Source organism: Mobula birostris, chromosome 2, assembly GCF_030028105.1.
Source record: "Mobula birostris isolate sMobBir1 chromosome 2, sMobBir1.hap1, whole genome shotgun sequence".
NCBI lineage: Eukaryota > Metazoa > Chordata > Chondrichthyes > Myliobatiformes > Myliobatidae > Mobula > Mobula birostris.
This window is the reverse complement of record NC_092371.1, coordinates 203,475,314-203,501,144: the sequence shown is the minus strand read 5'-3', so window position 1 is coordinate 203,501,144 and position 25,831 is coordinate 203,475,314. Positions and strand designations below refer to the sequence as shown.

General features: G+C 40.1%; 1 protein-coding gene across 6 annotated transcripts in view; it reads right to left on the bottom strand.

Moving 5' to 3' along the window:
- The window catches only part of ldah (lipid droplet associated hydrolase), a 326,412-nt gene that overhangs the window by 43,211 nt on the left and 257,370 nt on the right, over window positions 1–25,831 (bottom strand). For all 6 annotated transcript variants that reach the window (XM_072251329.1, XM_072251330.1, XM_072251331.1 and 3 more), the window contains exon 5: window positions 24,214–24,454. In XM_072251329.1, the coding sequence (XP_072107430.1) occupies window positions 24,214–24,454 (241 nt within the window). The remainder of the gene's footprint in view (window positions 1–24,213; window positions 24,455–25,831) is intronic.

Genomic DNA, 25,831 nt, shown 5'->3' with positions numbered 1-25,831 from the left:
TTCCACTCTTTAAAGGGTATCTCACTATTATAGGGCTGCAGGCTGTCTTCAAGCAGAACAGTTTTCTTACTCTCCTAATGAAGACCTGTTCTCATGTTGTGATTAGCATGGACATCTTGACTGTTTAATACAAATGAGATCTAACCACACAAAACAGATTGCTCCTCTTGCTGGCTGTTTTAGTGGTTGAGGCACATGCCACAGCAACCTATCATCTGCTAGAGACACAAATTACTACCATGCTTGCTTCCGGTTCAGTTGACATTTTAGTGAAGGCTCCACATCTGTCCTGCCCACCAAAGCTGCTGAGTATTCCCAGCATTTCCTCTTTCCCTCCAGGAAGACCAACTTCTTGGAAGTGATCACAGGAAGTAAATAAGCTTCCTTAAAAGTCACAGTGGTAAAGATGGGTTTATTTTATTCTGCAAATACTTTAAAACAAATAACCATTTATATGTGGTAATATTCATACTGAAAAAATATTATTTGCAGTTGCCTTCACAGTCAATATCACTTACAGATGTGAATCATTCATATTATGAACTGAGAATTATCTCTAAGAAGTAATACTTGAAACAGAGAGAAAAGCTGTTCAATACCCTGTCATTTCCTTTATTTATATGTGTTTGTAACTGAAATAGAAACATTTTAAACGAAAGGATTCTGTTGTTTTTGACTCTCATCAGAAGTTAACATTCCAGATTTGTCAGTTTTAGAAGGGCATAGACTTAATGTGCACAAATAGGATGAGTGCGTACGAAAGAACGTAGATTACAGAAAGTGAGGAAATGGGACTAATATGAATGATATGAGAGCTGGAAAGATGATGGGCTGAAATAGCAGTTTCCATGTCATATGGTCCTAATGCAGGCAAATAGAATTCATGTAGACATGCAAGAAAGTCAGAAGGGCCGATTTCTGTGTTCTACAATTCTATGGCTATTAGCATGTTAATGTAAAATGAGTGAAGTAAATGACATTATATTAATTATACCAAGTATAAAGATAGAGAAAATAAACTGTAACATAGTTTTAATCATAAAAATCATGTAAATAATTATTTATCATGTAAATTATTTCTATCATATATCTTCGAAATAAGCAAAGTTTCTGCTATAAATTAATATTGCTTTAACCATTGAACCATTTCAATGTAGACTCTCTTTTAAATATAGTGTTTTCTTGGTTAGAGATAAAATATATATTGGTTAAAATGGGTAAAGTGCCTTTGTAAAAGAATGTTAATGAACCTGTAATCTTTGTATTCACCAAATATTCCAAAGCACTTCAAATCTAATTAACTATTTTTATAGGCATTTAATTTTTTTTGGCAAACAGCCAACAAATTTGTTCAGAATTACTCTTATATTAAGGTAAATAACGAAGGATGGCATCCTTTGTGTTGGAATGGACTAAAAGCTGAAAAGCTAGACCACTGGAGAATTCTCTCACTTTTCTTCAAACCTGGCAGAGAGATATCTTATCTTCACCTGATAGCTAGGCAGAGCTTTAGTGTAGCATCACGTTGCAAAAATATCTCCAGCAATTCAGCACTCCCTCAGTACACTGAAATGTCGACCTCAATTTAGTGTTCAAAAACTGGAGTGAAAATTAAATCCACAACTTCTGACTCAAAGGACAGATGCACAGTTAACTGAGCCAAGATTATTTGTGAACAAAATACTTGCTCAGGTTATAAAAGACAGACCTGGTAGCTCTGGAATGGGGAAACAACTAGATACACGATTGCACTGTTCACATGAAAACTATCCTCAATACAGGTGAAGAAAGCTTGTTGTAAACTCATATGCAAGTATCATCTCCAACATGACGTTTACTTTGGCATCAAGGGTGATTTTTTTGCTGGCCTGATTTGTGTTTTAATCCCTGCATTGATTGCAAAGTGTTACATGTGGAAAAATCCCTTGCATTTGTAAACTACATTGTGTTTGTGCGGGTTTGTAAAGTTTGTCAGTGTAAGCTACTTAAAAAATTCAAAATAGAAATAAGAAATTATTAAAAAGAATTTAATAGGCCCACTGAGTTAAGACTGGTGCCTGCAAGTTGGCAGAGGCCCAACTCTAAAAGATATTTTGTCTTTCTGTCATCCACGAACAAAACAAAGAAACAGATTCTATATATGAAAGTGGAAAAGACTGGTAACAGGTGATTGTTGGAATTGACTAATCTTGAATAAATCAATATCACAAAAATACTGGGGTATTAACATACCATTGTTGATGAGAACTTAGGCATTAAATTCCACATCAAAAGTGGAACTAAACCTTAAAACTGAAAATAAAAAAAACTGCAGATGCAGAAAATCTGAAATAAAATAAAATGCAGCAAAATAATGCCCAGTAGCATCTGTGGAGAACTAATGTTTCATGTCAAAGATTCTTTGTCAGATCTGAAACAGAGTTTCCTGATCTGAAACAGTCTTCAAACTGAAATGTTAAGTTTGCCTGACATGCTGGGTGTTACCCGATTTTCCTTTTCATTTTGAACTTCAACTGTATTTAATAACTGTAAAATGTCTTGCTTTGTCCAAAAAATGTGCTAAATAAATGCAGATTTTTTCTCTTTAATTTAAGAATAGATGGAATAAATCAGGAAATGTTCAGTAGATTAGGCAACATCTGTTTGAGAGAAGCAAAGTTGAATATTTAGGTTGATGATTATCAGATTCTTGGAGAAGTTCTGACAGATGGAAACTGGCCTAAAATTTTGCCTCTGTATCTCTTTCCAGAAATACGACCTGACTCGCTGTGTTTTTTTCCCAGAAGTATTCTTTTTTTCATTTTACTTCCACTTTTGTATTAGTGCAGTCTCTAACAAAGAAGGGGTTCCTTAACTGTTTTCCCACAGAATACTGGGTGACTCAGCAACAATCATATATTAAGGATGCTTATACTGGACAGCAAATATTTCTGAACTTCCTCATAATGTTTTTGTGGTGATGACAGACCACCTGAAGCTAAACACAAATATAAAGTCACACTACCTGTATCACATAGGACTTTGGAGAAACAAGAGCTAAACTTTTATTGCATAACAGTGCTGATGCTTTGCAATAGTTCAACTAAGTTAAAATGTTTTGTTGATGATTTTCATTTGTACTCAGTGTCTGGGGCTTCTCGCTTAGGTGTCCAATAGTTGCCCTGATACTGTCTCTTCATGACTGCAATGTCTTGATGAAACCTCCATACTTGTCACTGACAGTGCCAAGATTTGCAGGAAAGGAGTCTAAATGGGAATGCAGAAATGAATCTTTAGTGATATTTTGCACTTCATGGTTTTGTATGCTTTAACCATGCTGTCAACCAGCTGCATGTACAGTGGCATGCAAAAGTTTAGGCACCCCGGTCAAAATTTCTGTTACTGTGAATAGCTAAGCGAGTAAAAGATTAACTTTTGTATTTTGCATTTTTGTATTTGGTGCTCTGTATCTGCCAAGAAAAATTTCAACAACATCCTTGAATGCCTTCTTTACGATCTTCTCCAGACCCACTCGAAGTTCTTCGGATTGCCTATCATTGATGTCCTGTTTGATTTGTGGACCAACAAAAAATGCCTTCCTTAATCTTGGCATCAGTTATTTTGGGAAACGTCTGTTCGAAAACCTTCACGGTAATCTGTGTACCTGGTGACCCTTGCAATTATGAACCCGGTAATTCTGCTTTTGCCTTTGACAAATCCAAGTCTCTGACCAGGTTCTTTAACTCAGTTATCAGATGAGGTTCACCTGACATAAAGGGATCAAAATTTGTATAAGTATCAGTGTTGTTTTCCATTCCTGGCTCGTACTTCATGTCATCTCTGTCCGTCACCTCCAGACTCCATGTCTCTGGTGGCTTCGGTACTGGAAGACGATCATCATACAGCAACAGGTCTCATGGCTGAAGGGAGACTGGGGTATTCAATGGATTTCTTGTTTTTAGTAGAGAAACTTGACACACTGGTTAGACAGAAGTAGCGGTCCGTCACATGATACATCTGCTGTCGTCACATTATCGGGACATCGAACGGCATTGACTTCCGAGTACCTCAGCCAAGCTCTAAGGTCGAAAGTGCATGTAGCGTAACAAATGTGAGGAGCCCAGGCTTTGTCTTGGTCACCAACTTTACATCCAAAGTAGAGCTCCTAGGCTTTCTCAATAAGAGGAGTCATGCTCTGTCTTTGAAATTTAAGTGTATACTCGGCACAAATTTAACAGAAAGCATCACAGCTGTTTAAACATTGGCGAGGCATTTTGCTATCACAATCACTCCTAAGAAGAATGAGTACACCCAACATACTGTGTGTGTAAAGCATGTGCATCAACGTGATCGTAAACCAATATACATGTAAACGCAATGCATAGAACAGTATGTGCATGGTCCTTCTTACACCTGTCCTGCCATGTGGCATCTGCCTGCCTAAACATGTCCAGGCTTTCCAGCTTTTTCAGCTTACATTGTGGGCAACATTTTAATTGACTTGAGTTATGAATTGAAATAATAAATACAGGCGATTTTTAAAAAAAAAATGGTGCATGATAGGGAAAGCTCATTGTGATTTTCATGATCAGCAGCCCAAAACCCATAAGATACACCCAAAAATATTCAGGAAGCAAAATTGTTGTTGTCCGATGTTATCCATGGAACATGGAGAAGGAGAATGATTCTGTTCTGGATAGAAGGACACACTGTTTGAAAACGAGTATTTTATCAAGACTGCTCTTAATATTACTGCAGTTTCCAGCATCTATTACATTTGGAAGAAAATGAAAAATTAAAAAAGCAGTCAAAATATATTAATTAAAACCAAATAGTCACTTCAAATATTCATGTTGCTAAATATGTCTTCGGAACCTAAAGTAATCTTATGCTGAAACACCACAAGGAGACGATTTTGAAGCTACTGCATTCACTTAGAATACAGTGTCAGACGAGAGCTAAGCACTCTGATGTCACCTAAACTTGCAATCTTTCAGTCATATGAATCTGCTTGAAGGTTAGATTTGCGTAATAGAGAACAAATCATGACAAGCAATGGAAAATGAGTGTGGAAAACGTTTCTAAACCCTACTATTAATTGCTTATAATCTCTATATGATAAGGTTACTGTGGACCGTACACAGTACGGATGTTATCATCAATGTAGGGTGAATCCAGAGGCATATTCTAGTTTTGAATACAGAGGAACCCACCAAATGACGCACAATATATTACAAGATTATATTACAAGATTAACTGGAAGTTTTCAACACATAAGTATCTTAAGAAAAGTTTTCCTTTTGTTTTATGGATTTAGATTAAATGTCTTATGCTGGTTGATTTCCTGACCATATTGGCTCATAATGGCTTGTATGCTTTCTCTGGTCACTGAAATATAGCTAAATGCAATGCAGAGAAGTACGGTAGACCAGTTGTGCAGAGACTTGGGTTGTTTCCCTGGAGCATCCAAGGCTGAGAGAAGACTTCAGAAAATTATGAGAAGGAGATATATGTACAGTCAGAAACTTTCTCCTGGGTTGGAAATATGAAAACCTACAGGACAATGTTTAAAGTGGGAGGGGGAAGGGGAGAGTTTGAAGGAGATATGCAGGACAAGTTCTTTTTACACAGTAAGTGGTAGATGCCTGGAACAGGCTGCCCGTGGTAGGGTGGAAGCAGATACAATAGTGGTATTTCAGAGGCTGTTAGGTAGACACATGAGTATGCGTGGAATGTAGGCATATGGATCACATACAGACAGAAGAGATTTAGTTTAATTTGGCATCGTGTCTGGTTCAGACATTGCTGATTAAAAGACCTGTTCTTGGGCTGCATTGTTCTATGTTCCAGAATGATGCTCAGAGATATTACTGTAGTGTCATAATTCACAAGTGAGGAGGAACCACATTCATTTCAATGAGGTGCAAGCCTCAATCAGCGAGAGGATCAGAAAGGTCTTGCAGTTAAAAGAAGAATTCATTCTTCTACTTGACTGTATGAAATAACCTTCCAGTTCCAGCAGCAATAACCATATTGCCCTTACCAGCTCAGTCCTCAAATATAGCACCTGACCAAGTTGGAATAACAACACAAAATGCTGGAAACACTCAGCAGGTCAATCAACACTTCTAGCCTTTGCTGAGAATTATTTCAGATTTCCAGCATCTGCAGTTTGCTTTAAATTTTCATTGTCTGATGAAGTCAATTTTGCACTCCATGGGCCAAGGTTTTGGGGGAGGGGGTGGGCTGAAATTCTTACAGGCTTTTCATGTAATCTTTAGCAAAGTGATGTGGGAGAGGCTCTGAGGAAATTTCAGCCTTTTATGTGTGTGAATGAAAGGAAAGAAGTTGATATCATCTTGTGTTACAGCCTACAAACTTTTCTGTTCATTATAGGTATTATAAAAACCCTCCTCTTTCCTCTGTGCTTTGGCTAATCGCTTTTACAGTAAGAGAAGACTATTTATAAAGTATAATTATGAACTTCAGTATAAAATGATCATAAACAAAGAGTCATTTAACAACTCCACTTTAGAAGCAAAGCTATGTGGAGGGTTAAAAAATATGTTGTATGTTAAGGTTTGCCAGCGAATGAATGAATTCTTTGCATTTTAATACATTTTTCCAGATCTATTTCATGACATTCAGAAATGTATTTAATCAATTCACAGATGCTAAAAAATAACGGATGTATTTGAAGTCTGAAGTAAGACTTCCAGTTCTCAAAATGTTTAAGGTAGAGCAGTGAGAAATCTTGGGAAAAAGTCTTCTTACATTTTTGTTCCCTGCCAGGCCCTGAGCAGCTAAATTGGTGTGTGGTGTGTGGTAAGATAATTCACATTATCTTATATAGCATTCCATGCAACTAACTAGCCACAGATGAGAGATAAGAATCAAAGAGCAAAGGAATGAGATCGATTGCAAGGTCCACAGCCCAGACAAGCATTCCTTCTGCTGTTTGTGATCATTGCACCTGCACTGAGGAAACATATTAAAGTCTGTGTCAGGACACCAGGTCATCAAGCCCCTAAAAAGCTTTTAACGAGAAAAGAGCTATCAAAACCCTGCAGTTTCAGAGGATGATGCGCTGACAGCTTCAAGTGGTGTTCTGGGGGGCTGGGATTTCTCTTCCTAGCCTGCTGCTCAAACTCTCAAATTTATGTTCTGAAATGCTCAAAGTTGTATTTTTAATGGATTCATTCACGTTCAAACAAGACCAAGGGAAAATTTAGCAAAAGAATACAACTAGCAATTTACTAATAAATGTTGTGCTATAAAGATATGTGACCACATTTGCTGGCTTACAATTTATGATTTGGCTTGAGTCCTGTGGCAACTTTCTTGCCTATGAGACAGAACATATTGGGTTCAAGTTCTACCTCAGGGTTTAACACAAAATCAACCTTATTTTGCACTATTGAGGGAAAACTGCATTGTCAGAGGAACTATTTTCAGCACAAGATATTAAACTGAACTGATTCGGGTGCAATGCATTCCCTTGTTTGTCTAGTCAGCGTTCATCCCTTAATCGTCACCTATACAAACAACCGGTTAATTTATAGTATTGCTGTCTGAAACACCCAGCTCTTTGCAAACTGGCTTGCAGTTAAGGCTGAAGAACAACAGTGATTATATTTCAAAAGCAATTCAGTAACTGAAGCACATATCCTGAGAGTCAGAACAAATACAAGTTTTTTTTTATGAAAGAATAGTGCCCTAACACTAAGCATGTAACCTAGAAGTTTGCTTCCTAGTTCTTTCTCTAAAGTTTATTATAAAATCTGTCAAATTCTGCCACATAAAAAGCATTGGTTATTATTAGCAATTTCTGAGCCACATATTGGAATTATTGCAAAAATAGTCTGCTAATATCTTAAACTTTACTAAATTATTCCAGATAGGAAATGTGAAGCAGGATAGTAATTATATTATCATGTGAAAAAGCATGACTTCGAGTTAGGTGAAGGGTTTCATATCTTGGAGATAATTGTGTTTCATGGCTTCTCCAGATTAGCTGTGTTGATGTGAAATAATTGGTAATAATGCGATGGAAGTTTACATTTGAATGGATCAGATGTCATTATTTGCATAGGCATTTTTAGCTTGTGCATATTATTTATATTTTAAATTTTTTTTGTGACGGTATGTGTGCTTGCTATCTTGAATGTGCTGTGTATGTTTAGCACCTTGGCCACAGAGGAACACTGTTTCGTTCAGCTGTATTCATATATGGTTGAATGATAATTAAACTTAAATTTGATTTGATTTGATTTGAATGTCCTGGCAAATTAAAAGTTCCCATTCTTGCAATAAACCACCATTATAAAATGCATCCACATGCAAAAAAGATCTCATTCATTTCCCCTGCATTCTACTAATGGATACTAAATATACAACAATCAGCATCTTGTGTAGAACTCAAGAAACAAATTGTGAAAAACTTAGCTGATCATCAGCTGTTCTCAGGATTCAAGATGCAAGATTGTTTGATGTCACTTCCAGTTCATAAGTGTGAAGGAGAACAAAATAATTGTTACTCCGAATCTGATGTAACACAAAAAAAGGTAAAGAGCACAATAATAATAAAAATATCATAAATATAAATACATAAGATAGCTTATATACATACATTGACTGTATGTCTATAAAGCACAGGAGTGTCTTTACATAAGGTGAGTGAGAGGAAATGAAAAAGTGTGGACTGGTGGGTTAGTGGGTGGAGGTGTTAATTAGTCTTATGGTCTGCGGAAAGTAACTGTTCTTGAGTCTGATAGAAGCTATTGGAGGTTTATAAGATCATGAAAGCCATCATTAGAGTAGACAGCCGGTAGCTTTCTCCCAGGGTTGAAATGTCTAATACTAGAGGGGATCCATTTCAGGTGAGAGGGGGAAAATTCAAAGGAGATGAATGGGCAAGTTTTACTCAGAGAGTGCTGGGTGTCTGGAATGTGTTGCCAGTGGTGTTTTCTCTCTGTATTGTATTTTGTGTTGCATATTTATTATGGGTTATGGTAATTTTGGCATTTGAGTTGGGGCGTAGTACAAGAAAATAAGTATAGTTATGTATTCACATTTTGTCCTAGTCAGTTAGTCAAGTATAATCGATAGGGAATGAGCCAAAGAGGATATTATTTTGTCAACTACTAATTTGAACACTAATTACTCTTATTCCATTAATTTAGTTTCATTAATTTTTTATCAGTACATAAGATTGTTTGTCTTTGCTGGCTTTGCAATAAAGGGTTGAAGGTACTTGTTTTGGCTTGGAACTCAGTGATTTGGAAGTGCGTCATAAAGTATCGAGTCCCTCGCTCAGTCTGTCAGCGGTCTTGGTTTGTTTTCAGGTAACCGCTACAGTGGTGGCACAGTCAAGCAACCTGGAGGTGATCAAGAGGCTCTTAGATGGGCACATGGACACACAGGAAATGGAAGAGGGATTAGTTTAGTTAGAAATCTAATTCGTAGTTTAATTAATTTGGCACAACATTGTGGGCAAATGTGCCTGTTACTGTCCTGTACTCTTCTATGTTTTAATATTCTATTGAAAATTTAACAAATTTTGATCAAAAGTGACTTGGGAACAAACTATTATGAGCATGGCACCTAGTAAACTTCTCAGGTAACATCATTTGGAGTAGACCCTGTATATCAGGAGGATTACATCATGATTTAGCTTTGCATCATAAAACTAGTACAGACATGCATTGAATACACTCAAAAACTTCTATAGTTGTACCGTGGAGAGCACTCTGACAGGCTGCATCACTGTCTGGTATGGAGGGGCTACTGCACAGGACCGAAAGAAGCTGCAGAAGGTTGTAAATCTAGTCAGCTCCATCTTGGGTACTAACCTACAAAGTACCCAGGACATCTTTAGGGAGCAGTGTCTCAGAAAGGCAGCTTCGATTATTAAGGACCTCCAGCACCCAGGACATGCCCTTTTCTCACTGTTACCATCAGATAGGAGGTACAGAAGCCTGAAGGCACACACTCAGCGATGCAGGAACAGCTTCTTCCCCTCTGCCATCCGATTCCTAAATGGACATTGAATCTTTGGACACTACCTCACTGTTTTTAATACACAGTATTTCTGTTTTTGCACGTTTTTAAAAAATCTATTCAATATATGTATACCGTAATTGACTGACTTATTTATTTTTTAAATTATATATATATTTTTTTCTCTCTGCTAGGTTTTGTATTGCATTGAACTGCTGCTGCTAAATTAACAAATTTCAAGTCACATGCTCGTGATAATAAACCTGATTCTAATTCTGAACTAAAGTGGTTAAAAATGTTGCTATAAAAGGAATCCGGATGAATTATTTAACTGATTCCTGCTGGCATTGTCTTGTGGAAATCAGAGGAGTTAAAGATGAAAACGTAGCCTCATTCATCTTGTGATACTGTGAGAAATATACTTTATACTTTATTGTCGCCAAACAATTGGTACTAGAACGTAAATCATCACAGCGATATTTGATTCTGTGTTTCACACGCCCTGGATTACAAATATTAAATATTAAAAATAGTTAAAATTAGTAAATATTAAAAATTTAAATTATAAATCATAAATAGAAAATAGAAAAATGGGAAGTAAGGTAGTGCAAAAAAACCGAGATATTTGGAGGGTACGGCCCAGATCCGGGTCAGGATTCGTTCAGCAGTCTTATCACAGTTGGAAAGAAGCTGTTCCCAAATCTGGCTGTACGAGTCTTCAAGCTCCTGAACCTCCCGGAGGGAAGAGGGATGAAAAGTGTGTTGGCTGGGTGGGTCATGTCCTTGATTATTCTGGCAGCACTGCTCCAACAGCATGTGGTGTAAAGTGAGTCCATGGATGGAAGATTGGTTTGTGTGATGTGCTTTGCCGTGTTCACGATCTTCTGCAGCTTCTTTCGGTCTTGGACAGGACAACTTCCATACCAGGTTGTGATACTTCATCTTAACCCTGGTATCCAATGGTATCCAATGCGCAAGCATAGCTTAGGTCCATTATTTAAAGTGACTTAACAATCAAGGGAAGTATTATAAGAATTGTGGAGGCTGGCGGAATGAGAGACTGGGAGATTGGAGTGGTAATTGGACATCTAGAGATTATTATGCAGAGATGTTCAGGTGGATGGAAGGCATTAAATTGTTGGGAGTTTCTGGGCAGTCACAAATTCATGGAAATGCTGGAGAGCTAGGGTAGTGGCCAGGACATTTTAGTTCAATGGGGGAATGGGCAAGAGTGTAGATAAAGTAATCTTCATCACTTGCAGGTATCCCATCTGGTACTGTGGTACTGCTGTTGTGGCTGTTGTTAGGACGGGACAGAGTCAGACCAATATGGTCCAAGCACCCCTTCAATTCTCCAATACAAATGTAACACAGGGAGTAAAGTCATCCCACGCTCTAATAGTCTTTATAAATTACCTTTATTGTACTGATATTAGCCCTTCAGTTAGGAAGACAGAGGTAAGAAAAGCTCACAAAGTAGTTATGCTGAAGGAAAAATCTTTTCCACACCATGCGCTGATTTAGTAGAACTGCTATGTAGCTGAAGTGATGATCTCCACATTTTTAAACTTGCTTGACATGCAAGTTAATAGATAAGCTTAATAAATACTCAATAGAGTATACTTTTTAAGTGGGAATAGATAAAATCCTTACTGTAGGGGAAGAGAAGTATACCAAATCTATTTTTCAAACATTCTTTGATTTTGACACTTGACAGAATAATTTAGCTCATTTTAAGATTAGGATTTGTTGTGATATTTTTGATAAAAATTTCACAGGAGTGAATAAGTCTAGAGGAGGTGAATTGCTTGATGAAAATGAATGCAAATGCGATTAGAAAAATGATAAAAAATTATAGTCATACAGTATGTATTGCTTTAGGATTCCTGAATGAAATTTACTATTATGAATATACAAGTAAAAACTTTTTTGACATTTTAAATGTATTTTCACAGATGTATTTCTTTCCACAATTGAAACCTTGGCTCAAATAAATGATCAATCAGAAGCTGGAGGGTAAACTGTCCTCATTGGGTCTCAGCACCTTTCTCTGTAACTGGATCTTGGACTTTCTTGACAGAAAGGCCACAGTGAGTCCATGTTGCCAAAAAAATCTCCAGCTCCATCACACTGAGCACTGGCACTACCCAGGACTGAATACTCGGACCGCAGCTGACACATGACTGCATTGCCAGACCCAGTTCAAACTGAATGATCAGATTCACAGATGACGGTGAGACCGTGTACAGAGAGGAGGTAGAGTGGCTGGCAGAATGGTGCGAGCACAACACTTGAGCCGCAACATGGACAAGACCAAAGAGGTGATTGTGGACTTTAGGAAGGTGCAGACTGACCACCTCTCACTGCACATAAATGGCTCATCTGTGGAGTTAGGAGCACCAAGTTCCTGGGAGTGCACATAACGATAATCTCACCTGGTCCTTCAACATTACCTCTTTGGAAAAGCAGCGTCTCCACTCCCTGAGGAGATTGAGGCGTGAGGCTTCTCCCTCCAATTTTTACAGGCGCACCATTGAGAGTGTTGGCCAGCTGCTTCACTGTCTGGTATGGGAATTGCAAGACATCTGATCACAAATCCCTCCAAAGGATTGTGAAGATTGCTGAGAGGATCATCAGGGTCTCTCTTCACCCCATTCGCAATATTTATCAGGAGTGCTGTGTATGCAGACCGTTAGCGTTGTCAACGATCCCCCCCCATCCATCCAACAATCTCTTTGAACCCCTACCATCGGGCAGAAGGTACTATAGCATTAGATGAAGAACTAATGGCTGTAAGATTACTGGACTCCCTGCCATGAGCCAGGTCTCTTCACACATGAAGCACCAGTAGCATTATACTGTTAACTTTTTAACTTGCATTGCAAATGCACCTGATTATTTGTTAAATTATTTCTGGTAATGTATGTGTTATGTGTGTGTGAGATATATGTAATGTGTTGTGCACTTTTGACCACAAGACCGTAAGATATAGAAGCAGAATTAGGCCATTTAGCCCATTGGGTCTGTTCCACCGTTTCATCATGGCTGATCCATTTCCCTCACAGCCCCAGTCTCCTGTCATATCCCCACAACCCTTCATGCCCTGACTAATCAAGAATCTATCAACATCTGCCTTAAATATACCCATCCAGGCTCAAGAGGAAGCTCAGAGACCTTGGCCTTGACCCTGCCTTGAGCAGCTGGATCCTGGACTTCCCGTCAGATTGCCTGCAACTGGTAAGAGTGGGCTCCCTCACCACCACCCCTCTGACTCTCAACACAGGAGCTCCTCAGGGCTGTGGACTAAGTCCCTGCCTTTACTCCCTGTATACCTATGACTGTGTAGACACCCACAGCTCTAATCTGCTAATTAAATTTGCTGATGCTACTACATTGATTGGCCTAATCTCAAACAATAACAAGATGGCGTACAGGAAAGAAGTCATCTCTCTGTCACAGTGGTCACCTCTCCCTCAATGTCACAAAAACAAAGGAGCTGGTTGTGAATTACAGGAGGAATGGAGACGGGCTAACCCCTATTGACATCAATGGATCCAGGGTTGAGAGGATAAGCAGTTTTAAGTTCCTCGACATCCACATCACCAAGGACCTCACGTGGTCTATACACAACAGCTGTGTGGTGAAAAAGGCACAACAGCGCCTCTTTCCCCTCAGATGGTTGAGGAAGTTTGGTATGGGGCCCCCAGATCCTAAGAACTTTCCACAGGGGCACAATTGAGAGCATCTCGATGGCTGCATCACTGCCTGGTATGGGAACTGTACCTCCCAATCACAGGACTCTGCAGAGAGTGTTGCAGACAGCTCAGAACATCTGTAGTTGTGAACTTCCAATGATTCAGGACATTTACAAAGACAGGTGTGAAAAAAGGGCCTGAAGGATTATTGAGGACCTCAGTCACCCCAACCACAATCTATTCAAGCTGCTACCATGCAGGAAACGGTGCCGCAGCATAAAAGCGAAGACTGACCGTCTCTAGAACAGCCTCTTCCACCTGATTCATGCTGATACAATTGTATTTCTGTTATATTGACTCTCCTGTTGTACATACTATTTATTATAAATTACTATAAATTGCACATTGCACACTTAGATGGAGAAGTAATGTAAAGGGTTTTACTCCTCATGTATGTGAAGGATGTAAGAAATAAATTTAATTCAATTTAATGACTTTGCCTCCACAGCAGCTGTGACAAAGATATCTCTAGATTCACCATCCCCTGGCTTGAGAAATTCCTCCCCATCTTCCTTCTAAATGGACGTCCCTCTATTCTGAAGCTGGGCCCTCTGATCCTAGACTCCTCACCAGAGGGGAGGCCTTTCTTCCATCTATTGCTTGTCTTATGTAACCCTTTCATTCCCGAAATAATTTTCATGAACCTCCTCTGAACCCTCTCCAACGTTAGCACATCCTTTCTTAGATATAGAGCCCAAACCTGCTCACAATACTCCAAGTGAGGCCTCATCAGTGCTTTATAAAGTTCCAACATTACATCCTTGCTTTTAATATTCAAGTCCTCTTGAAATGAATGCTAACATTGTCTTTGCCTTCCTCACTACTGTCAACCTGCAAGTTAACTTTTAAGGAATTCTGCACGTGGAGTCCCAAGTCCTCTGTACATTGCATTTTAAAATGTTGTTTCCTATTAGGAAATAGTCTATGCTTTTATTTCTTCCACAAAAGTACGTAATCATACACTTCCTGATACTGTATTCCATCAGCCACTTCTCTGCCCATTCTCCTAATCTTCTAAGCTTCAACACCACCTGCCCCTCCACATGTCTTCCTATCATCCACAAACCTGGCCACAAAGCCATCAATTCTGTCATCCAGATCATCGAGATACTGTACAATGTAAAAAGAAGTGGTCCCAACACAGACCCCTACAGAACAACACTAGCCACTGGCAGCCAACCAGAAAAAGCCCCCTTTATTACCACTCTTTGCATCCTGCCAGTCAGCCAATGCTCTATCTATGCTAGTTATCCTTCATGCAATACCATGGTTCTTGTTAAGTAGCCCCATGTATGGCACATTGTCTTTCTGAAAATCGAAGTATACTACATCCACCCATTCTCCTTTGTCTATCCTGCTTGTTACATCTTCAAAGAATTCCAAAAGATCTATCAGGCAAGATTTTCTCTTTAGGAAACCATGCTGACTTTGGCCTATTTTATCATGTGCTTTCAAGTACCCCGAAACCATATCCTTAAGAATTAACTCCAATATCTTCCCAACTATTGAGATGAGACTAACTGTCCTATACAGGTTTCCCCCGCCATTCGAAGGTAGAGCGTTCCTATGAAACGGTTTGTAAGCCGGAACATCATAAAATGAAGAAGCAATTACCATTTATTTATATGGGAAAAACTTGTGAGCGTTCGCAGACCCAAAAAAAACCGAACAAATCATGCCAAATAACCGGAATCGGGAAGGCAGCACCGAGCACACTGACAATGGTGTGTTAGGCTGAGTTGTCGGAGGTTGGGGTGGTGCGGTGGTCTCCAACCTCCAGGTCGCAGACCGATACCGATCTGCGAAGCATGCAGGGGTGCAGCAGTAGCCGGGACGCACCCAGCACATCTTTAAGAAAAAAGCCGAAATAAGCAAGCTAATTAACTAGGTGCCGCCTGGCACATAAATGTCGGCCCAGATCAGGATATCACGAGTGATTGCTGATTGTGTCGCCTCTGATCTGGGCCAACATTTACGTGCCAGGCAGCACCTAATTAATTAGCTTGTTTATTTCAGTTTTTTTTCTTAAAGATGTGCTGGGTGCATCCCAGTTACTGCTGCACGGCTGCATTCTTCGCGGCAATGTATCGGTCTGCGGCCTGGAGGTTGGGGTGATGGGACACTGGGGTATCATCTTACCTTCGTCTGTTTCCATCAGGGCAGGCAGGTCATCCTCTATGTCCGCCTGCCTCGATGTCGAAGGTCGAGGTTCGTCGTCAGCTGTGGCTGATGTGGAAGGCTTGAAAAATGACAGTATGCTTGACTGCTTAGCCTCGCACATTTTTCTATCATACAGTTCTTTGTAAGTATTCAAACCATCCTGCAAATATGCCCTAAACTGACGTACTCTTTCAAAATTAAAGTCGTACTTTTCTGCAATCATTGCAGTGAAAATCTCACGCAGTTGCTTCACGTTCAGTTCCTGGACGACTTCACTTTCGGTCCGTTCGCTACTGCATTCGGTTTTGATTGTTATCCCTTCCTCCTCCAATTGCATCAGCTCTTCAACTATCAGTTCTTGGTCATGGGATGTCAAAACCTCTTCAACGTCATCTTCGTCAACTTCCACAAGCCAAACTCACTTTGTCTTTATTTCGTTCACCACGATCAAAACGCTTAATTATGTCTAGTTTTACGCTAAGTGAATACCCTTACGAGCTCTTTTAGGCTTTTCTGATACCTTAGAACTCATCTTGCTAACGGATGCTCAAAATAAATGAACATAAAGCACAGATGCTCACAGGCACGTGTTTAAGCAATGCCGGCTACAATGCAGTTCCGGGGGAGGAGCTTGGCTGCTTGGGGCACGCGCTGCCTTTTCTCGTAACCGTGAAAACACCTTCTGTTAGCGAAAAGAGGTAACTAATGTAGGTCTTTCATAACAGCGAGCTGTCGTAAAGTGAACGTTCGAAAAGCAGGAGGCACCTGTAATTTCCTTTCTACTGCTTATCTTCATTCTTGAAGAGCGGAGTCACATTTGTAATTTTCCAGTCCTCTGGAACTATGCTAGAATCTATTCCTTCTTGAAAGATCATTACTAATGCCTCCACAAACTCTACAGCTACCTCTTTTAGAACCCTGGAATGTATACCCTCTGGTCCAGGTGGTTTATCTACCTTCCCACATTTCAGTTTCCTAAGCACCTTCTTCTTCATAATCATAACTTCACTCGCTTCTGCTCTGACACTCTCGAACTTCTAGCATACTGCTACTGTCTTCCACAGTGATGGTAAATACAAAATACTTATTCAGTTCGTCCGCCATTTTCTTGTCCCCCACTACTACCTCTCCAGCATCATATTCCTGCAGAACCATTTCTACTCTCACCTCTCGTTTACTCTTTGTCGTGTGTGACGCCCAGCAGAGCTACCGGACGGATGATGCTAATGAGAGAGATAAGAAAGACAATGGAGAAACATTCAAAATGCTGATAAGAGAGGAGAGAGGGATTAACAGGAAAGAAACACAATTCAGATATTGACAGACCGGTTGCTTTGAACCTGAACTGTTTGAAGTTTGAGGGACAGGTGATACCCCAGCAGGGGGATAAATGGAGCAGGTTTGCTAAGGCCCACGACACACCATGAGACCCTGGAAAGAGCAGTGTGCCCCCAAAAGTTGGAGGGAGCTTGGAGGACCAGTTCGTGGGAACCGACCAGAGGCTCACAGGGTGTAAAGGTATGATCGGTGGGAACCTGGGGTGTGTGTCCACCCTTGCCTGGGTGCCGGGTTCACCGCGGAAGAACGATCGTATCCGGAACGGAGGGGTCACAGTCGGTGACCACAGTGGGATTAGAAGACATCAAAAGGTCTGCCCGAAACCAACTGAGAAGACATCAAAAGGTCTGTCCAAAACCAACTGCGAAGACATCAAAAGGTCTACCTGAAACCAAATTGCATCTTTCTCTCTCTCTCTCTCTCCAACGGTACAACAACAGCGATTACTGCAAACTGCACTAAACTGAACTGAACTCTGCTTCACTTAAGACTGATCATTTTACCCCTAGACTGCGATAGAGCTTGGTTGATTCCTATTACCCTAGTTCTGTGTATATGTGTGTATTATCAGTGCTAACCTGTTACATTTATATCCTTACGATTAGTGTACTGTATTACTTATTTCTTTAATAAAACTTTATTAGATCCTAGTAATCCAGACTCCAACGAGCGTTCCATTTCTGCTGGTTTGGCAACCCACTTACGGGGTACGTAACATCTTATATATCTTAAGAAACTTGGTATCCTCTTTAATATTATTGACTAGTTTACCTTCATATTCTAGCTTTCCCCTCTTTGTTTAGTTGTCTTTTTAAAAGCTTCCCAATCTTCTAACTTCCAACTAATTTTTGCTCTCTGGCTTTTATGTTGGCTTTGACTTCCCTTATCAGCTACGGTTACATCATCCTGCCTTCTTCTATGCGATGTATCTATCCTGCACCTTCTGAATTTCTCCCAGAAACTCTGCCATTGCTGCTCTGTTGTCATCCCCACTCATATCTCCATCCAATCAACTTTGGGCAGCTTTTGTTTCATGCCTTTGCAATTCTCTTATCTCCAATGTAATATTGATATATCTGACCTTCTCCCTCTCAAATTGCAGGGTAAATTCTATCCTATTATGATCACTGTACTCATAAGGATTCCTTTACCTTAAGCTCTCTTATCAATTGTGGTTCATTGCACAACACCTCATCCAGAATAGCTGATCTCCAAGTAGGCTCAACCATGAGCTGCTCAAAATAGCCACCCTGCAGGCATTCTACAAAGTTTCTCTCTTGAGATCCAGCACCAACCTGATTTTCCCAATCTACCTGCATATTGAAATCCCCCATTATTATCATAACATTCCTTTTTGACATGCCTTTTCTATCTCCTGTGGTAATTTGCAGCACACATCTTTGCTACTGTTTGCAGGTCTGTATATACTCCCATAAGGGTTTTTTTTACACCTAAGCATTTCTACATCTTCCTATCCTATGTTACCTTTTTCTAAGGGTTTGATTTCATTTTTTTTAACCAATAGAGCCATGTCACCCACTCTGCCTACCTGCCTATCCTTTCAATACAACGTGTATCCTTGGAGGTTAAGCTCCCAGTTATAATCTTCCTTCAGCCATAATTCAGTCATGCCCACAACATCATACCTGCCAATCTCCAACTGTGCTACAAGTTCTTCTACCTTATTCCGTATACTGTGTACATCCAAATACACCACCTTTGGTACTGTATTCATCACCATTTTCAATTTTATCCCCGCATTACATTGTACCTTATCCTGTTGACTACAATTTTCCCTTATCATAAGCTTGTCCCTTCTAGAAGTCTCACTACACACTGCCTCTATTTGTAAACCAACTGCCCCATTTTCAGCCCTCTCTCTCCAGTTCCTGTACCCCTGCCAACTTAGTTTAAATCCTCCCAAATAACTCCAGCAAGCATATTGGTCTCCCCCAGGTTCAGGTCATGATACAGTCATGCCCACAACATCATACCTGCCAATTTCTAACTGTACTACAAGTTCTTCTACCTTATTCCATATACTGTGTGCAGGTCGTATGTTCCCCAGAAGAGATCCCAATGATCCGGAAATCTGAACTCCTGCATCCTGCTCCAATTCCTCAGCCATGCATTTAGCTGCCGAGTGCTCCTATTCTTACCCTCACTGGTGTGCGGCACAGGCAGCAACCCAGAGATTACTACCCCGGCAATCCTGCTTTTCAGCTTTCCACTTAGTTCCTTCAAATCTCTCTTCAGGACGTCTTCGCCTTTCCTACCCACGTCATTGGTGCCAATACATACCAAGACTTCTGGCTGCTCACCCTCGCTCTTTAGAATGCCATGGAATTGATCTGAGACATCCCTGAACCTGGCACCTGGGCACATACCATCAGGGTGTCTCTATCATGTCCACAGAATGTCATCACTATTCCTCTAACATAGAATCTACTATCACTACTGCAGTTCTCTTCACTTCTCTTCTCTTCTGAGTTCTGAGCCATGGCGCCAGAGTCAGTGTCAAAGACCCGGTCGCTGTGGTTCCTCCCGTTAGGTGGCCCCCTCCGCAGGGGGTGCTGAATCTGTGGAATCTATTGCCACAGATGTCTGTGGAGGCCAGGAGAATGGTGTTGAAACAGATAATAAATCAGCCATGATGGAACAGCAGAACAAACGGGATGGACTGATTGGACTAATTTTGCTTCTATGCCTTCTTGTCTTGTGGATTCTTGACCCATCCTATTTAATGGGCTAAAGGACGCTAGTCCAGTTCCTATTTACCTATTAGTGAAATCAAACCGGAGAATCAGATCTATTTTTCTGTACTCTCAAAACATCTTCAAATTTTCCGTAAATGAAACCCTTAAGCAAGGATGTCTCATCTCTGGGCTTGACTGAGCTGACTTACATCATCTGCAGTTCATCTAAAACATTATCTGTATCTTATTCTCCTGTTTCCTGATACTTATTCTCTCAAAATCTTATACTGCTTGTTGATCCCTAGAGTTCATGTTTAAGTAGTAATGAGGCACAGACTCAAACTCATACTAGTAGCCATCAAAAGCAAAGGCCAGGGGTTCTAACATTTAACTGTCGTTCATTCTTTGGGGCACCTCTGTTTTCGTGGATGGTTGAGAAGAAAAAGCATTTCAGGATGTATATTTTATACATTTCTCTGACATTACCTTTGAACCTTTGAAAGATCACATTCTCAATGCGATTTTCTCTGGACCAGAAAAATGCAATTTCTCTGCGGCCACTGTCCCTGTTTGGATAGCCTAGGTCCCAGACTTGGTTATATCCTCACTGTCATCTGTCCTTCATAAGCATGCTACCATCAGCAGGCCATTTTAAAACACTACAAAAAAATCTAAAATATTCAAAACATTTTATTTTCTGTGGATTTCCACACTGAAATATGGATTGAAGTGAAGCATAGTCTATCATAAAGTTCTTTTCCAGTCACCAGTGTGGGAGTTTTAACAAATTATTACATTATTTGTGACAAAGCTAGTATTTATTACCCTTCTGCATTCACCACTGAATTGTGTGGCCTACAGACTGCTTCAGAGCGCCACTATAAAGTTTGGGTCCAAAGTCACTTGTAGACCAGATGGGGTAAAAATGGAAAATTGTGTCCTTCAAGAACTTTAGTGAACCAGGTTAGTTTTTGTTCATAGTCCTTCAATTTCATGGACATTGTTATTGATCCAAGATTTCTATTCCATATTACTTGAATTTAAGTTCCTCATTGCCATGATGAAATTCAAATATAGATACAGACTCAAGTTATTTACTCCAATACACATATTAAAACTCAGTCTGTAAGATTCCAGAATTTCACATGAACCTTTATCAGTATTACAGGATATATTGCCATCACAGTTTTAAGATATATTGTTTTACATTCAACCTCAAATGGATCTTAGCATTTTTATAAAAACGGTCAGTTTGTTCAAAGGATATCTTTGGCTCATCAAGACAGGAAAACACTCCTGCTGGGTTTTGATCAGATGTTGTCATTTTGTTTACACGTACAGGCTTTATGGTGGCATTGAGAGATAAGAAATTTACGACCACGTTATAGGGCTATAGTATAGACCACCCAACAGTCCGCAGGATTTAGATGAGCAACTTTGCAGAGAGATCAGACAGACTGTTGCAAGAAACATAAGGCTGTTATGGTATATGATTTTAACCTTCCACATATTGACTGGGACTCCCATACTGTAAAAGGTCTACATGGGATAGAGCTTGTGAAATGTTTTCAGGAAAGTTTCCTTCATCAGTACATTGAAGTCCCAATGAGAGAGAGTGCGATACTTGATCTGCTATTAGGGAATGAGAGAGGGCAGGGGACAGAAGTTTGTGTAGGGTAACACTTTGCATCTAGTGATCACAATGCCATTAGTTTCAAACTAAGTATGGAAAATGATAGATCTGGTCCGCAGGTTGAGATTCTAAATTGGAGAAAGGCCAATTTAGATTGTATCAGAAATGATCTGGCAAGTATGGATTTGGGACAGGCTGTTTTCTGGCAAAGGTGTACTTGGTAAGTGAGAGGCCTTTAAAAGTGAAATTTTGAGAGTACAACGCTTGTATGTGCCTGTCAGAATAAAAGATAGAGACAACAGGTTTAGGAAACCTTAGTTTTCAAGAGATATTGAGGCCCTGGTTAAGAGAAGAAAAGGAGGTGCATAGCAGGTACAGGCAGGTAGGAACAAATTAGGTATTTATAAGAGTATAAGAAATGCAAGAGAAAGTAATCAAGAGGGCTAAAAAAAAGGCATGAAGTTGCCCTAGTAGACAAGGTGAAGGAGAATCCCAAGGGATTCTACAGAACTGTTAAGAACAAAAGGATTGCAAGGGACAAAATTGGTCCTCTGAAAGATCAGGATGGTAATCTGTGTGTGGAGCCAAAAAAGATGGGGAGATCTTAAGCAACACACATAAAAATTGCTGGTGAACGCAGCAGGCCAGGCAGCATCTATAGGAAGGGGTACAGTCGACAAGGGTCTCGGCCCAAATCATTGACTGTACCTCTTCCTATAGATGCTGCCTGGCCTGCTGCGTTCACCAGCAATTTTTATGTGTGTTGCTTGAAATTCCAGCTTCTGCAGGTTTCCTTGTGTTTGGGGAGATCCTAAATGGATTTTTTCCATCTGCATTAACTCGGGAGATGGACACAGAGTCTATAGGTGTGAGTCAAAGAAGCAGCGAGGTCATGGACCTTACATAGATTACAGAGGAGGAGGTGTTTGCTGTCTTAAGGCAAATTAGGGTGGATAATTCCCCAGGTCCGGACAAAGTGTTCCCTTGGACCCTGGGCGAGGCAAGTGCAGAAATTGCAGAGGCTCTATCAGAGATAGGATTAGAGGATAGCTAACATTGTTCAGCTGTTTAAGAACGGCTCTAAGAATAAACCAGGAAATTATAGGCCGGTGAGTAGTAAGAAAGTTATTGACAGGTTTTCTAAGGGACCAGAAATGTAGGTATTTGGATAGACAGGGACTGATTAGGGATAGACAACATGGCTTTGTGTGTGGTAGGTCATGTCTAATCAAATTTATAGTTTTTTGAGGAAGTTACTAAGAAAGTTGATGAAGGCAAGGCAGAGGATGATGTCTTCGTGGACCTTAGCAAGGCATTTGACAATGTCTCGTATGGGAGGGTGGTGAAGAAGGCTCAGTCACTTGGTATTCATGATGAGGTAGTAAATTGTATTAGACATTGGCTTTGTAGGAGAAGCCAGTAAGTGGTAGGAGATGGCTGCCTTACTGACTGGAGGCTTGTGACTATTGAAGTGCTGCAGGGAAATCAGTGCTGGGTCTGTTGTTGTTTGTCATGTATAGCAGTGATCTGGATGATAATGTGGTTAGCTAGATCAGCAAATTTGTGGATGCCACCAACATCTGGGGTATAGTGGACAGCAAGAAATACTATCAGAGCTTGCAGTGGGACCTGGACCAGTTAGAAAAATTGGCTGAAAAACAGCAGATGAAATTTAATGCAAGCAAGAGAGAGGTGTTGCACTTCATTTGGACCAACTAGGGTAGGTTTCACACAGTGAATATTAGGGCACTGAGAAGTGCAGTAGAATAAAGGAATCTGGGAAAACAGATCCATAATTAATTGAAAGTGGCATCCCAGGTAGATGGGATCTCAAGGAAAGCTTTTGGCATATTGGCCTTTATAAATCTAAGTTCTGAATACAGGGTATGGAATGTTATGTTGCCATTGTATAAGACATTGGTAAGGCCTAATATGGAGTATTATGTGCAGTTTTGATCACCTACCTACAGGAAAGACGTAAATAGGTTTGAAAGGATACAGAGAAAACTTACAAGGACGTTGCAAGGACTGGAGGATCTGAGTTATAAGGAAAAATGGATTAGATTAGGACTATATTCCTTAGAACATATAACACTGAGGGGAGATTTGATAAATTATGAGGGGTATGGATAGGGTAAATGCAAGTAGGCTTTTTCCACTGAGGTTGCGTGTGACTATAACTAGAAGTCATGGGCGAAGGGTGAAATGTGAAAAGTTTAAGTGGAATGTGAGGGGAAATTTCTTCACTCAGTGGTTACTTACGAACTTGTTTTCAATGTTGAAGAGAAGCTTGAATACGTACATGGGTAGCAAAGTGTGGAGGGCTATGGTCCCAGTGCAGGTTGATGGCAGCAGGCAGTTTAAGTGGTTTGGCACTGACTAGATGAGCCAAAGGGCCTGTTTCTGTGCTGTTCCTTTTTATGACTCTATGGCTCTGCAAGGAAATCAGATCTATACAATCTCTTTATGTGCTTCTGTAATGTTAATGTTGTCTGATATGAGCTACAAATAAACATTTCACAAGTGGAAAAGATCCCTTTGAGAGCAAATGATCACGTGGCTGATTTCCTCAAAAAACGCACAAATCTGTCCAGTTCTAGGTAGGTTGAATGCTAAAGCTGAAAATGGTTGGAAGAGCGATGGATTATCTCACCTGCACAGTCGACACTGAAGAGATTAACAGAAGCAGAGACAGTAGCTTCATCCAGTGGCTGCAAACCCTGCAGTGCCCACCTCACCAGTGAGGCCTTGATACTTTCCGGCAGAAATGAAAGGAAGTAGATTGGAACATATATCAGGAAGCGAAGATTGCGAAGCACTGGCGTCATAAGCTTGCCTTGTGGTGACTCAGCCATGCGTTCGATTGTTGGAAAAAGTAATATCGCTTTCAGAACCTTTGGAACCAGTGAGAGAAAATACAAATAAGTAAAGCCTCAGGCACTATCAAATTCTGGAACCATGCCCTTGTTTCCCCCCTTCTTTTGAAGTGAAGTGAGGTTTGTCAGGTACATTAATAACCTTTGCACATAATTACAGGCTGCTTGAAATGCCTGAACTAGATAAACTGGTAGCTTGGTAACATTGAAAGCTGTTGTCAAATTCCAAAGAAAAATGGTTCATAACTTACTAATTTAGGAGGTATTGAACTGCCACAGGAGACAATGCACAGAAACACTAGATCATTCCTTTAATGTTCTCCAAATAAAATTTAACAGCATTGCAACCAGCTACACCTTTGGTCTAAAGCAAGTGCCAGAAAAGTAATTGGTTTAGTGAAAAGTAATCATATATTTCCATTATTCAATGTACTACAAAATTTTTTTGATACTGTGGGACATGGGGTTAAGACAGGAAATTGTGTAAAAGATCAGCCATGATCTTACGGAATAGCAGAGCAGGCCCAAGGAGCTGAATGGCCTTTTTCTGCTTCTATTTCTTATGTTAGATGATTGTACTAAATGTTCTTTCAGTTTTGCTTCAATTCAGTTGGAGGCAAAATTACCCACTTCAAACAAATGTGATGCATGGTAAATATAGGTTTGCAGAATACGTTGACTGCTTTGTTCTTAGGGTTCAGCTCTGCATATCTGTAAAATTGTTGTAAAAGATTAAAGGAGAGGAAGTAGCTCTAATAATTACTTATTCATCAGTCATGGAAAATATTTTTAGCAATTCCTTCCTTACTTCCTGTACTTCTAAGAAGTAAAACTCTGTCACGTGACACTGCCAAGCTTTTGTCTGGCTGCCTCACCTGAACGATGCATTTAAATTATATTCCCCCATACACAGAGAGGCTGGAGACTTTCAAGTTTTTGCCAGACATTTCCATCATTGATTAGTCTATACACCACCTGAAGGACGATCAATGTAATGGGAGCTACTGCCTTCTACAGGAGCCAGCAGAACTCTCTCTGGAATATTTTGCACTTTCATTTATTTTCTAAATGTCTACAATATACAATATAACTCTTTCAAATTACTTAAGTTTCAAAGGCGTCTCTTAGTGAGTGAAGCAGCCTTGCTGGATTGATCCTTCTTCATGCCCATGTTATGAAAGTGTTTTTTGCTGCCCCATTAACCTGTGGTTTGAGTCACTTCAGTTTTCAAAGTCAACCTGCAGACTTGGCCAGATCTGTCTTGGGGTCCTGTCTTACCAGTCTGGGGTCCTGACGGAAAAGCCTCCATTACCTTGAAAGGGCAGAAAAGAGAACCTGAGGTCCTGAAAATGGGGTAAGAAACAGAAGAGTAGGAGATGTCATGGAAGGAACATA